This window comes from Chanodichthys erythropterus, chromosome 16, assembly GCF_024489055.1.
Source record: "Chanodichthys erythropterus isolate Z2021 chromosome 16, ASM2448905v1, whole genome shotgun sequence".
Lineage (NCBI taxonomy): Eukaryota > Metazoa > Chordata > Actinopteri > Cypriniformes > Xenocyprididae > Chanodichthys > Chanodichthys erythropterus.
In genome coordinates, this window is record NC_090236.1 from 1,952,083 (window position 1) to 1,966,788 (window position 14,706).

Here is a 14,706-nt window from a genome sequence, read left to right on the forward strand (position 1 = left end):
CAAACAAGCCAATCTCTATGAGCTTAAACACTATTGGGCAAAGATTTGGCATAGAAGTCATCGGAAAAGTGTATTTTTTTCTTGATTCGAGGGGAAATCAAAGCTGCACACCATGACAGGACCTTTTTCCACTGTCTTGGCATTTAGAGTCCAATTACTGGGGTCCACTAAAAGGAGAACAATCCTGGAATGTTCTCATCAAAAACCTTAATTTCTTTTTTACTGAAGAAAGAAGGACATGGACATCTTGGATGACATGGGGGTGAGTAAATTATCAGGAAATTTGTATTTGATAGTGAACTAATCCTTTAATGAGACTATTCATCCTGTAACATTGAATGTCTGTTCCTTCTGTGTCTAGCAGTCTAATTACAGTAATGCAGTCTAATTACTATCCGGAATGTGAAAGGGCCTTACGGCAAATTTAATTCTAATCTTAATACTTTTTATAAAATTTAAGATTAAATCTTAAAAATGACTTGCACTGAATACTTACACTTAATAAATATTAATCATTCAAACTGTAACTGTCAATGGTCTTTGGACAGCTGTTTTATCAACTGTTCTCCAAAGCTCTGTCTTAATCTCCTTTACTGGGTTTACTCCTTTACATTTTAACAAAAACTTTAAGTATTTTCTTTTTCCTGCCTTAAAATCACTTAAATCAATGAATATAGCATCTTATATGTTTTAGACGTTTGCTGAATATAACAAATGGAATATGAATTACTTTTAAAATATTACAGACTATTAAATTTGAATAATCTAAATAATTAAGCTTTTCAACTTCTTTTTCTTTAGCGGATTATGTCAGTAAATCAGAACACTAAAATCGTCCTTGACGCGCGCCGTGGGAATCTGCAAGGGGCGTCAACTGCGCGCACACGAGACATTTACTAGACCAATTCATCCGAACCTTCATGAGACACATGAAAAAGACAAGCTTGAACTGAAGACCGTGAAGCTCTAGATGGGTAACCATCACGGCGATCCCAATATGACCCGTGAACACACGGTCAGTAACTGGACCGCCTTGCGGAGAGACACGGGGTTCGCGGGTCCGGTGCTCGCACTGCTCACAGTCATGATGGTCATATTAATTGCTGTGATTGTATGTGGCAACGCACTGGTCATTGTCGCCTTCAAGATGGACAAGAGCTTGCGCAAACAGAGCAATTATTTCCTACTAAACCTGGCCATCTCAGACTTTCTAGTTGGTAAGTAAAGTTTACAGAAAAGTTTAATAATGTGTCAGTCTTTTTTTAGCTTAAGTCTGTTATAACCAACAATCTCAAATGCTCCAGTATTCGACAGGATTCTAGGGTGAATACAATTTAACAGTGTGGAGGACTGGTTTGTCTGAAATAGTGCAGACCAATTAAAATATATATATATATATATATATATATATATATATATATATATATATATATATATATATATATATATATATATATATTATATATCGGGAAAATAAAATTAAAAGGCTATAAAATTCGTTAATATTATAATTATTAAAATGATTATATAAAAGTTAAAATTATTAAAAATTATGATCTAAATTTCAGATTGCATGTTGGTGGACAAAAATGTGAATCTCATGTTTCACAATTTTTTGATGCTAATATAGCTATTACATTTTAATAACCATAGTTATTTAATGTGCATATACCATAGGCTAATTCTTGTATTTAAAAAAAAAAAATCAATAGAATTCTGATGTAAGTACAACACTTAATTAAAGTGAGATAAAAGTGAGAGTGCAAAGATCTATGTTCTGTTTCCCTTATTCATCATATCATTGTGCAAAGAAAGAACATATTACATGACTTCCAAGTATTTTTGCATTTTCTCTCCTTGTATTATATCAGAATCTTGCCTTGTCATATATGGGTGTTAAAAATAATTTTCTAAACTCATTAATCACTATAGGCTATGTAACATATTATATCTACTGTTGTCTGGAGATGACAAAAATGTATAAGATTATAGATACTATCACAATAAAAAAAGAAAAATTAAACACCTGTTGAGGAAAGAAAATAGCGTGAAGCTAAAAAGTAACTGAATGAATTCCTTTTTAGGCAAATCAGTCTTGTACAGCTAATTGCAGCTGTACATCAGTGGACATACCTGTATATCATGAATGGGGACAGATTTGTTTGCATGTTGGTGTGGACGATGTATTCTATGGGGACATGTTCCACCGTAAATACGTTTGATGCAGCTACAGCTACAGTTCAGCAGTATTAAGATGTTGAACTCATTTCTTATTCAAAGTGTTGGCTGTATTGCATATGTAATTAATTACAGTAATTTCTCGTGAAAATCTAATGAGTAAGGTATTACTCTTAATATTTCTTATTTCAAATACATCAGTTAGGCTACTTCTGATATATTTGCATTACTGTAAAGAATAGATTACTATAGATCAATCTAATTACATTGTAGAAGATGTAATTAGCTAGTAATTAAAGCAAGTCAGTAATACCTGGAGAAAGATATCCATTAACATTCTCTGTCATCTCAACTGTTGGTTGGTTGGCACATGACAGATCTCTATGCAAAGTATTCCTTGTACTCTCACTTGAATTCTGAGGCTTCTCATCTTTATTATCTTGCCTGTATTGATTTAACTGATATACTCTCTTTAATATGAAAGTAGAATAATATGGAAAATATTATTAATAAAAGAAAATATGCATTGCATTAGCCATGCTTGCATTTTTTAGGGCCAGAGCACCGATGGTGTGAGGACCCTATTGTAATTGCTCAGCCAATTCTTCTTCTTCTCCAAAATGAATCGCATTTTTGAAAGCCTAAATGTTCTCAAAAACACATGAAATTTTGCACACTCGTCAGAAGTGGTGAAAATTTACATCTGATATGGGTTTCAGAATTAGGTGTGGCAAAATGGCTCGATAGCGCCACCTACAAAATTTCAATTAAGCGCCCTTCGTGCTACGTTTCACGTACAGTTATGAAATTCGGTAGACAAATGTAACAGCCCAATACCTACAAAAAAGCCTGGGTGCAAAGTTTGTAAACCCAACAGGAAGTGAGATATTTGAATTTTCTTTGCAAATTTTGTGCAGTTTTTGCCATTTCCAGACGTTGTACTTTAACGAACTCATCCTAGAGCTTTAATCAGATCATCATATTTGGTCAGTCTAATCTAAAGGCCTTTGAGACGTTAAATTGCGAAGATCTAGAGTTTTCGCTGAAGGGCGTGTCCGTGGTGGCCTGACAAAGTCTGATGTTTCGCAATGAAACAGGAAGTTGTTGTAACTCGGGCATACAGTGTCTGATCTGCCCCAAACTTCACATGTTTTATTAGAGTCCTGACCTGAAGACATCTATATGAAAATATTCAGTTACAGTCATAGCGTCACCTGGGGGACACAGGAAATGACATGTTTTACACTGTGATTAACTTCTCATAGATATTAAGCACATCATATATGGCCAGTCTAATCTTAAGGCCTTTGAGATGTTAAATATCTGCTCCAAACTTCACATATGTGATAAGAGTCCTGGCCTAAAGACATCTATATGCCAATATTCAGTTAGTCATAGCGCCACCTACTGGCAATAGGAAATGGTATGCTTTACACTTTAGTTCACTCTCAGAAAAACATTTTAATATGCCATGAAGTACCAAACATACTAGAAATATGTTAAATCATGCAACACTTGGCTAAGTGCTAATGTATGCGATTAAAGCCAAGAAACAGGAAGATCTAGTATCTCAGGCATACAATGTCCGATCTGCTCCAAACTTAATATGTTTGATAATAGTCCTGGCATGGCAATATTCAGTTACATGGCAATATTCAGTTACGGTCAAAGCGCCACCTGTTGGCAGCAGAAAGTGTGGCACTTTGAAATGACTTGGCTATATTTCTCCTGTATTTACTCGCTTGCATCCATGTCACCCACTGTTCACTGTTTTCCTGATGCCAATGGGAGGCGGTTAGCTCGGGTGCGAGGGCCCTTTCATTGCTGCTTGCAGCTTTAATAATGCATTGTATTTTTAGGGCTTGCATTTATATGGGCTGAAATTCAACATAGTTGTATATTTAAGCTATAAATATTTCACTTCAAAACATTTCACACACATTTTCTTTATTAAAAATTCAATAATCTATATTCACTTTTCAGATTTACTTGTAAAATATTTGGTCTGTTTAAAAATATAACCTATAATATTCGGCAGGCAATTTTCAGTTCAGTTTATTTCACTTTACAAATTCGGTTTTTACAAATTCAATGGTTTAAATTAGACAGAAAATTCAACATTGCACATCAGGGAACTGCAGGAATAGCAGTTGATTGCCGATGCATGATCTCCATCTGCTGTTAGTCAACCTCACCAGCAGGTGGTGCAAGTGGCTGTTTACAAAATCCAGACCAACGGCTAGAAAGTCATTCATTCATTCATTCAAAAACAGATTTACAGAAATGGAGCAAGCAGTAAATATATGTGATGATTATCAGGTCCAGTATATATGTGGAAAAACTGATGAAGACACAAAAGATGTGTTTATGTTTAATTCGGTGTCTTTCCCTGTGTACAGCCTACATGTACGTTGCTTTCTCTCCCGTGAACGAGATTATAACAATTCCCCTTGCCCATGGTGATGTACAGATCAAATATTACATCTGAGGAAGCCATATATTGCTCTCGGTTGTTTAGCTTTATATCGCGGTGCTGTGCTGCAGTACTAGGGTTTCCCTCATACGTCATACTCCAGGATTCCCCCATCGTGAGGACATTCTAGAACATTTAACAGTGGCTTAATAGTCTAATATAGTGGTATAAAAGACCAAACACACACTCTATTGCTGATGTAGACTATATAGGCTACAGGCAAGCAGATGCACTCAGAATATGAAAGTAAGCGCTTCCGAGTAAAAAATACTGAAATAAAGGTGGCTTGACGTTGACCAGCTTCTGTGTCTTCAGCAAGCGCTCTATGTTATCTTGTGTGTCTTATTTGGTGTTGTTTGTCCTGCTTATTTTTGGAAAACATTATCTCTTCGTCTGAGGACAAGAGTGTTATTGTGCACCACACATATATATATATATATATATATATATATAGTGAATAAGACACGAGTGAAATGGCGGAAGGCAGACAATTTAAAAAGTGTGTTCACCCATGCACACGGTTTATTCCAGATGGGGACACTCATGAGATGTGTGTTGTCTGCCTGGGGGTTGAGCATGCACAGGCAGCTCTCGAGGGGGCTGTCTGTGTTCATTGTGAGAAGCTCACCCTCAGAGTTTTAAGATCACGCTGGGCACTCTTTCACGATAAAGAGAGTGCTCCGGTCGGCGTTCCCCGCGGATCGGGTCCCGCTGTTGCTGAGGCGCAGCGGCGGCTTCATTCGTGGGGTTCGCAAATGGAGCTGGCAGAGGGGGTTGAGACGGGCCCAGCCTTATCTCGCCCTTTACCTGCCAGCCCCAGTGCCTCTTCTCAGGCGGCGGAAGCACGCGCTGCGGTTTCTTCCCCCAGAGAGAGGCACCCGCGCTTCATCTCTCTTCCTCTGAGGAGGTTGATGTGATGAGCGTGGGGGAAGAGGAACCGCCATCCTCTTCCCCAGCACATGAGGAGCTCCTGGAGGTAGTGACCAGGGCTGTTGCCAAATTAAAAATTGACTGGCCAGCAGAGCGGGCAGATACTAGACCAAAGAGTAAGCTGGATGAGCGCTTTCTGCCCGCTCGGTCACTACCCCAGCGTCGGGGTTTGCCCTTCTTTCCGGACCTCCACACCGAGGTCTCGAGGTCTTGGAAGAAGCCGGCATCATATCGTGTCTTCAGCCCCCAGACCTCAATGTATAGTAACATCGTGGGGCTGAAGCAGCAAGGCTATGCGGCGATGCCTCGGGTGGAAGAGACGCTTGCGGGCTATCTCTCCCCCGAGTCTGCATCGTCGCTGAAAACCCCGACGTTGCCCACCAAGCCATTAAAAACTACATCAGGCTTGGTGGGCAAGGCTTATGCGGCAGCAGGTCAGGCAGCGGCATGTCTACATACCATGTCGCTCCTACAGGCATATCAAGCCGACCTGCTGGGGGAAGTGGAGAATAGCGGGGAGGCCACGTATGAGTGCATCCAGGAAATCAGGATGGCAACTGACCTGGCTCTCCGTGCCACCAAAGAGACCGCAAAAGAAATCGGCCGCTCTATGGCAGCATTGGTGGCTACGGAGAGGCACTTGTGGCTGAACCTCTCGGACATAAGGGAGCGTGACAAAGCCTCCCTTATGGACGCGCCGCTGTCTCCTGCGGGCCTCTTCGGCGACGCCGTTACAACAGTCGTCGAGAGGTTCCAGGAGGCTAAGAAACAATCTGCGGCGTTCCAGAGGTTCATCCCCCGCAAACCAAGAATCCCTCCCCCGAGGCTGATGAGCGGGATCAGCCTCGGCCGTCAACGAGCTCCTCAGCGCACCACAGAGCGCAACAAAAGATTAGCGTGGCCGCCCGTGCTCCCCCGCAGAGAGCTTGGGGATCGGGTCGGCCCGCTCAGCCGAAGCCTTCTAGGGGCAGAACGGACCTGCGCGCCGTTATCCTGGCCCGGAAGGCTTCGAAGCGGTCCTGATGTCTGTGGGTCAGGAACCGATGAGGGCGGCCCCCTCCGAAGGGAGCCGGCGAAAAATACATCTAAAAGCCGCTTCCCTTCGGCGCCCTCAGGGGATCGTTATGCCAACCCTGCCACCCAGGGTGCGTCAGGGCGCAGCGGTCTCCACCGACCCTCCGAGGAGGGCCGGCCACTTGATTCGATTGTTCTCTGCCGGTGCGCCGCTTCAGAGCGTCGAATCAGGTGCTCAAAAAACACCAGAGGCCAGTCTCGAGAGACTGGTTCCCTTAGTAAATTTTCTGGTAGAATGGAAACTTCTTCCGAATATATCAAAATGGGTGCTGCTCACTATAAAAGAGGGTTACAAGATCCAGTTCGGGTCTCGCCCGCCCAGATTCAACGGGGTTCTTCCCACAGTGGTAACCCCCGAGCAGTCTCTGGTTATGGAACAAGAAGTTGCGACACTTTTGCGAAAAGGAGCTATAGAAAGGGTTCCTCCTCCCAGCAATCAGTCAGGGTTCTACAGCCGTTACTTCATTGTTCCAAAGAAGGATGGAGGTCTACGACCTATTATAGATTTACGTGTGCTAAATCGCTCAATACAAAAGCTCAAGTTCAAGATGCTGACACTCAAACAGATTATACCACAGATCAGGTCCGAGGACTGGTTTGTGGCAATAGACCTGAAAGATGCTTACTTTCATGTGTCCATCCATCCTTCTCACAGGAAGTTCCTCAGGTTTGCTTTCGGGGGCGAAGCTTAGCAGTACAGGGTTCTTCCGTTCGGCCTATCATTATCACCCCGCACATTCACGAAATGCGTGGACGCAGCTCTGGCTCCGCTGAGGATCCAGGGCATTCGCATACTGAATTATATCGACGATTGGTTGATTCTAGCTCAGTCAGAGCAACTAGCAGTTCAGCATCGAGATGCTGTTCTGTCCCATATGAAGAGGCTTGGGCTGAGGCTCAATGCCAAAAAGAGTGTGCTAGTTCCAGCTCAATCCACCAACTATCTGGGTGTAGTGTGGGACTCCACCACGATGCGGGCACATTTGTCTCCCGCTCGGGTGAGTGCCATTCTTATGGCTATGAAAGGGGTGAAGTTAGGCCAGTCACTCACTGTAAAACAGTTCCAGAAACTGCTGGGTCTGATGGCAGCTGCGTCCAACGTGATACCTTTTGGCCTTCTGCACATGAGGCCCCTACAGTGGTGGCTCAGGACCAGGGGGTTCTCCCCGAGGGGAAATCCCTTTCGCATGATCAAAGTCTCAAAACGATGTCTTCGTTCTCTGACCATGTGGAAAGACCCCCGGTTCCTGTCCCAGGGACCCGTGTTGGGGGCCACTACTCGTCGAGTAATGCTTACGACGGACGCCTCCCTCACGGGCTGGGGAGCGATCATGAGTGGTCGCTCAGCTCAGGGTCTTTGGGAAGACCATCAGCTCTCTTGGCACATAAATCGGCTAGAGATGATGGCAGTGTTCCTAGCTCTGAAACACTTTCTCCCAGACCTGAGAGGTTACCATGTGTTGGTTCGTACGGACAACACTGCAGTGGTTGCATATATAAATCATCAGGGGGGTCTGCGGTCTCGCCGACTATATTACTTGGCCCGTCAGATCCTCCTGTGGTCCCAAGGGAAGCTGCTCTCGCTGAGGGCAGCTTACGTCCCGGGACATCAAAATGTGGGAGCAGATGCCCTGTCGAGGCAGGGGCCAAGGCCCGGGGAGTGGAAACTCCACCCAGAAGTGGTGAGTCTCCTATGGAAAAATTTCGGTCGAGCGGAAGTCGACCTGTTCGCCTCGGGAGAGTCAACCCAGTGTCCGCTCTGGTACTCCCTAACACATCCAGCACCTCTGGGTCTGGATGCTATGGTACAGACGTGGCCGAGGCTGCGCCTGTACGCATTTCCCCCGATCGCCCTGCTCCCGGGAGTTCTGGAAAAAGTACGCCGAGAAGGGGCCAATCTAATACTGGTAGCCCCATTCTGGCCAACCAGGATATGGTTCTCAGACCTAGTGTCGTTACTCAATGGCTCCCCAATGGAGCTTCCTCTCAGACAGGACCTCCTGTCTCAAGCGGGCGGCATGATTATACATCTCCGCCCAGAACGACTGAAACTATGGGCCTGGCCTCTGAGGGGGCCAGACTCATAAATGCTGGTCTCCCAACCGAGGTTGTGGAGACCATTCTTAACTCCAGAGCTCCCGCCACGAGGAAGTTGTATGCCTACAAATGGAATTTGTTTTCTACCTGGTGCAGACACAATAATACGGACCCTGTCCTTTCTTCTGTTAGCTTTGTGCTAAAATTCCTCCAGAAAAAATTCTCGGAGGGCCTATCTCACTCAACCTTAAAGGTTTATGTTGCAGCAATTTCAGCATATCATGCTCCTCTTGAGGGGAATATCTCGGTAGGTCGAGACCCCCTCGTCACACGCTTCCTCCGTGGCACACTGAGGTTGAGGCCTCCAGTGCGCACAAGGGTGCCAACCTGGGACTTGGCTGTGGTCTTACAAGGGTTAGCTGAGGCTCCCTTTGAACCATTAGAGGAGGTTCCTGAGAGGTTCCTCACTCTGAAAACGATTCTTTTATTAGCTATCACTTCTCTGAAGCGGATAGGAGATTTACAAGCACTTTCTGTTGCTCCCTCTTTCCTTGAATTTGCTCCAGGAATGGTGAAAGCATTCCTGTATCCTAAACCGGGGTATGTCCCAAAGGTCCCTACCAATGTCCCAGGCCCCATTGTGCTTCAGTCTTTCTATCCTCCTCCATTTGAATCTGCGGATCAGGAAAAATTGAATCTGTTATGCCCAGTAAGGGCTTTGGATACTTATGTCCACAGAGCTGCCCTGTGGCGTAAGTCAGATCAGTTGTTTGTCTGTTATGGGTCCCCTAGAAAAGGGGGCCCAGCATCAAAACAGAGAATGAGCAAGTGGGTGGTCGAGGCCATCTCACTTGCATACGAAGCGGCCGGACAGCCCTCTCCCTTGAATGTTCGCGCCCATTCTACCAGGGGTATGGCGGCATCAAAAGCTCTGATGTCAGGAGTCTCCATGAGTGACATATGTGATGCAGCTGGATGGTCATGCCAGCACACATTTATTAAATATTATAACCTTGATGTTGGCTCCACTCCGGGGTCCTCTGTCCTGTCAAGATAACCTTGGCAAGTGCTTGAGCTACGGCTCAGTTGGGATTGCGTTCCCAATGCGTTACCACGCAGCGTCGACAGTTCCCACGAAAGGGAACGTCTCAGGTTACAGATGTAACCCTGGTTCCCTGAGTAGGGAACGAGACGCTGCGTCTCTTGCCGTACCCCTGCACACTTGCAAGTGCTTGCTTCAGACTTACTTAGAAGCTGGCGTGCTCTGCATCCGAGTGTGCTTTATAGTTTCCTGGTCCGTGACGTCACCCGTCTCTGACGTCTCGCTTCGCGATTGGCTAGATACATGAGTGCTTCAGTGACGACATCACGCAGAAGGTTCCCAATGCGTTACCACGCAGCGTCTCGTTCCCTACTCAGGGAACCAGGGTTACATCTGTAACCTGAGACGTTTCCAGATGTGCAATGTTGAATTTTCTGTCAAATTTGAACCACTAGATTTGTGGAAGCAAGCTTGTAAAGTGCAATAAAATTGACCGAAAATTGCCTGCCAAATATTAAAGGTTGTATTTTTAAACAGAAATCTGATAGGTGAATAGAGATTATTGAATTTGTAATAATGAAAATGTGTGTGAAATTTTTTAAGTTTTTAAAAAATGAAATATTAAGTGAAATATTCATAGCTTAAATATACAACTATGTTGAATTTCAGCTCATATAAATGCAGGCCCTAAAAATACAATGCATTAAAATGCAAGCATGGATAATGCAATGCATTTTTTTTTTTTTTTTTTTTTTTTCAATTAGTGCAATTCAACAAGCTGTTTTGTTTTAAAAACTTTTGTCATTATTCTACTTCCATACTTTACTTATCTTTTCCTCTCTCATTTCTCACTTAACTATCTCTCTTAACTAATGGTATGTGATTGAATATGCACTTTAAATGGGGCCTTCATATTCTAGGTACTTGATTGCATTGTATTGTAATTATATTATATACACCAGAGATCATCTCTGCCTGCTGGAGACATTTGCAGTTTTCTCAGTCATAAGTGATTTGCATTACATCTAATAAATTCTTTTGTATTATTTAGTGAATTATATTGTGACTGCTATTTTGAAGTGTTGTGTAATGATGTAGTGTGTGTGGAGAACGTAAGTGATGAGTAAACAAGATGGATTAAGTCCGCTACTCCAGTCTCATTTGCTTTATTGCTGCTTACTAACGCCTGTCAGATACCACACATTCATGTACAAGTGCTCTCAAGATAGTTACACTTGGCTGGATAGTATACATTTTACTGCATTCTATTAATACATGTCTATGTCTTAGTGCATATTGTAATGTATGATGTGCATTTTGACATAATGTGTTATTGCTGTTCACCATTGTTTTGTACTACATTTGTACTACTATCTCAGGTACATGTCATGAGCACCTGAGACTGCTCCAGCCAACATGTTTATTTGTTTGAACTTTTTTTTCTGACTGTGCTTCATGCATCACTACACTACAGACAATAGATATGGATCTTTTTTGCACTCTAAAAAAAGCTGGGTTAAAAAAAAACAAGCTGGGTAAAATATGGACAAACCCAGCAGGTTGGGTTAAAGGGCACCTATTATGCCCTCTTTCATATGATGTAATATAAGTCTCTGGTCTGGTCAAGTTTCAGCTTAAAATACCCCACAAATTTGCCCCTATTTGGGGGTGAGAAAAAAAATCATTTTACTATATTACTATATTGTTGGCTAAAAAAATAAATCCAAAATTGTTTGAAAAAATGGCTGGGTGAAAACAACCCAATCCCTGGTTTTGTCCATATTTAACCCAGCAGTTTTTAGAGTGTGATCACATAATTTTGCTAATGTGACCTCATCCTTACTCTTAAAATTGCAATGATTGTATAGTCTTGCATAGCCAGACCTTCAGACTGATGGCAGAAGGTCTGGACTCTGTCGCCGCTTTCATTGGCCAAGGACCACCCAAGAGGATGTTTGACTGACATGTAATGCAACCAATCACAGTTTGTTTTGTTCCGCGTCTTGTTTAGGGGCGTGAAAATGTAAAGTTGATGTCCCTGCAATAACAGACCGGCGTGCATCTATAAATGATTAATTCAAGAATTTTGTGCAAGTTTACTGCATCAGTGGAGCCACGAACTTCACATACTTTTGAAAATTTTAGTTGATCCTGGTAAGCGCTTGTAAACACAACCGCGTTTTTCTTCCACATGGGGGTTTAGCACCACAGCATTTGTTTCTAGGTTGACCTTTAAAGAATGAGACACGCATATCTCCCGTACATCCTGTATAATTCAACCAATAAGATGATGACTTTGAAACTCCTGAAGTGTTTCCAGATAAGTGTGCCATATGCATCAGACATTCAGCCAAACGGTTCATGAGCGTGATGTCTGAGGCTGAGACTTATGATTGTATAACCATAGCAAAAATATTTTCACCAATTTTTCTCCATTTTTCACTTTTTACAACATGGTTGATAGAGTCAACTGAATGGACAAAAATGCTGTAACAATAGATATAAATTATAAAAAAATCTTCAGCTTTTTTTTTTTGAAGAAGAAGAAGAATGACTATAATTTTGGCTTCTTATTGGTGTTTCCCACAGGTGCCTTCTGCATACCCGTGTATATGCCCTACATCTTGACAGGGAAATGGATGCTGGGTAAAGGACTTTGCAAGCTGTGGCTTGTCATAGACTACCTTCTCTGCACTGCTTCTGTCTTCAACATTGTACTTATCAGCTATGACCGTTATCTCTCAGTTACAAAAGCGGTGAGATCTAATTTTATGCACAGTATTTTTTCATTTGGAGTGATATATGGTTTATTTATTGTAACTCAGTAATGCCAGTATTTCCCCCTAGCATTTTGAGCACTGATGAGCGGATTCGTAAACACCTCTCATTGGCCATTGTGTTCATGTGCTCAACAGATATGTCTGTTATTGGCTACAATGATCAACGCACGGGAGAGTTTGAAAGCACACAGAAGTGTTTGAAAGCAGGAGCGTTTGAAAGCAGGCATAGACGCCTGCTTTCAAATGTTCCCGTGTCTATCTGTGTAAGCGCTCGGCAAAGAACATTTAAGATGTCTATTTACAATATGTTTTTGAAGCTTTGATCACTGCAGCCAATTACAGACATATCTGATGAGCATGTGAACTCAATGGCCAATGAGAGGTGTTTAAGAATCCGCTCAACAGCACTCAAAATGCTAGAGGGAAATGCTGGTATCATCACATTTTTAAAATTTCAGTACCTACTCAGTATCGAAGTCTGTACTTTTGACAACACTAAATCACAGTGACTATTTTGTTTTGTTCTATTTACTTATTTGTTTGTTCATCAGTTTGTCTTACATGAAAGCAAAACTTGGATGCAGACTATTATAGAGTACCATATGAACAAGATTATGATACTCATGCTTCTGTTTTAATCAACAAAAATTATAAAATACTTATCAAGAGTTTCCGAATTATAGCAAACTTGATCATTATTAATAATTAACACAGAGAACCACATGTGTGTCCAAATGGTAATTAATCTTTGTGGAACCCCAGAGTGCAAGTTATTTAAATCAGGGGTGTCCAAACTCAGCCACTGTTTTGCAGAGTTTAGCTATAACTTGCCTCAACACACCTGCCTGGAAGTTTCTAGTATGCAAAGTAAAACCTTGATTAGCTGGTTCAGGTGTGTTTAATTGGGGTTGGAGCTAAATTCTGCAGGACATTGACCCTTCAGGAGCAAGATTGGACACCCCTGACTTAAGTCAACTGGATTCAGTAAGATTTACTGTGTTGTTTATGTGCCTGTTACTGCATGTGGAATTTGAAGATGTGAACAGGTGAGTAGTAAACTCTATTACTGTATGTCACTTCATATTAGGAAAGGGGTTGATTTTTAAGAACCTATTCAATACTGATGTTTTGGGGGATTGATTCTCACATGAAATAACCTAAATGTGTTTTTATTACCCTAAACATGTTATTTAACAAAGATGTTTGTGAACATTTTCTAGAGATGAAAGCAGTAATTCATCAAATGGCAGATATTCTGTCATGCACTGTAATTGCACATATTTTAGCATGTTAAAGAACAATTCAGATGCTTGGAACCCTGTTTTATTGACACTCTTGTGGTAATATTATCCTTCATTTAAATAATTGCACTGTTACTAATGGCAGCAGTGCACCTGTCCTACTCCCTCACCCTTTCTAAATGGTAATGCAAGTCTGTTAGTTGATTTTTGTGAGGATGCTTTCCTTCAAATCACTGTCACTCAGTCCAGTAATGCTGGGATTAGTCTCATGATAGGAACGGGTGGCAGGACAATGGAGCCTCACTGGCAGCACATGATAAGTCAAAGCTGAAGCTGATTGTGCCTCATCATAACTGGCAATCCACTGCAAAATCCCTTGTGTCAGGCATCTTGGCATTTGTGTAGTACTTTTGTTCTGTGTTGGAGTTGGAAAAGCTCTTTTATTCCCCTCAGTATCTTTTATACTGCAGAACATATGTGATGAAGTAAAAGAATAGGGCTAAGGTGTAGTAAAGTACAAAGTGAAATAGCAAACATACATACCCTTCAAAACATTTTGCATTATTATCTAGTTTAGAACAAGGGTTCAGTCCAGTCTTAGAAATGTCCATATTACCTGTATTTATCAGAACACCATGAAAACACCCATCAACCACTACAACAGTCTAGGGATAGTGGACACCATCAGCCCATCTATTGAGAATCTCCCCTGTGTAGGGATCAGGGTTGTTCATCATTACAAAGTAAATTAAAAATAGATTTTAAATTTCTCAATTTGAATTGAAGAATTAAAAAAATCATATAATTTAAGTAATTTTTTATAAAAATAATTATACATTTGATTGTGCAGTATGAATTTTACTCATAAACAATCACACACAAACATGTAGAGTATTTCCAGAAACATCAATGAAATTATCTGTTCTTGAAATCCCACCTATCCAAGTTGCA

General features: G+C 41.9%; 1 protein-coding gene across 1 annotated transcript in view; it reads left to right on the forward strand.

Moving 5' to 3' along the window:
* The first annotated feature begins 970 nt into the window (after positions 1-970).
* Positions 971-14,706, forward strand: part of LOC137003381 (histamine H3 receptor) — a 51,951-nt gene continuing 38,215 nt past the window's right edge. The window contains exons 1-2 of the mRNA XM_067363514.1: positions 971-1,217; positions 12,324-12,490. Of these exons, the coding sequence (XP_067219615.1) occupies positions 971-1,217; positions 12,324-12,490 (414 nt within the window). The remainder of the gene's footprint in view (positions 1,218-12,323; positions 12,491-14,706) is intronic.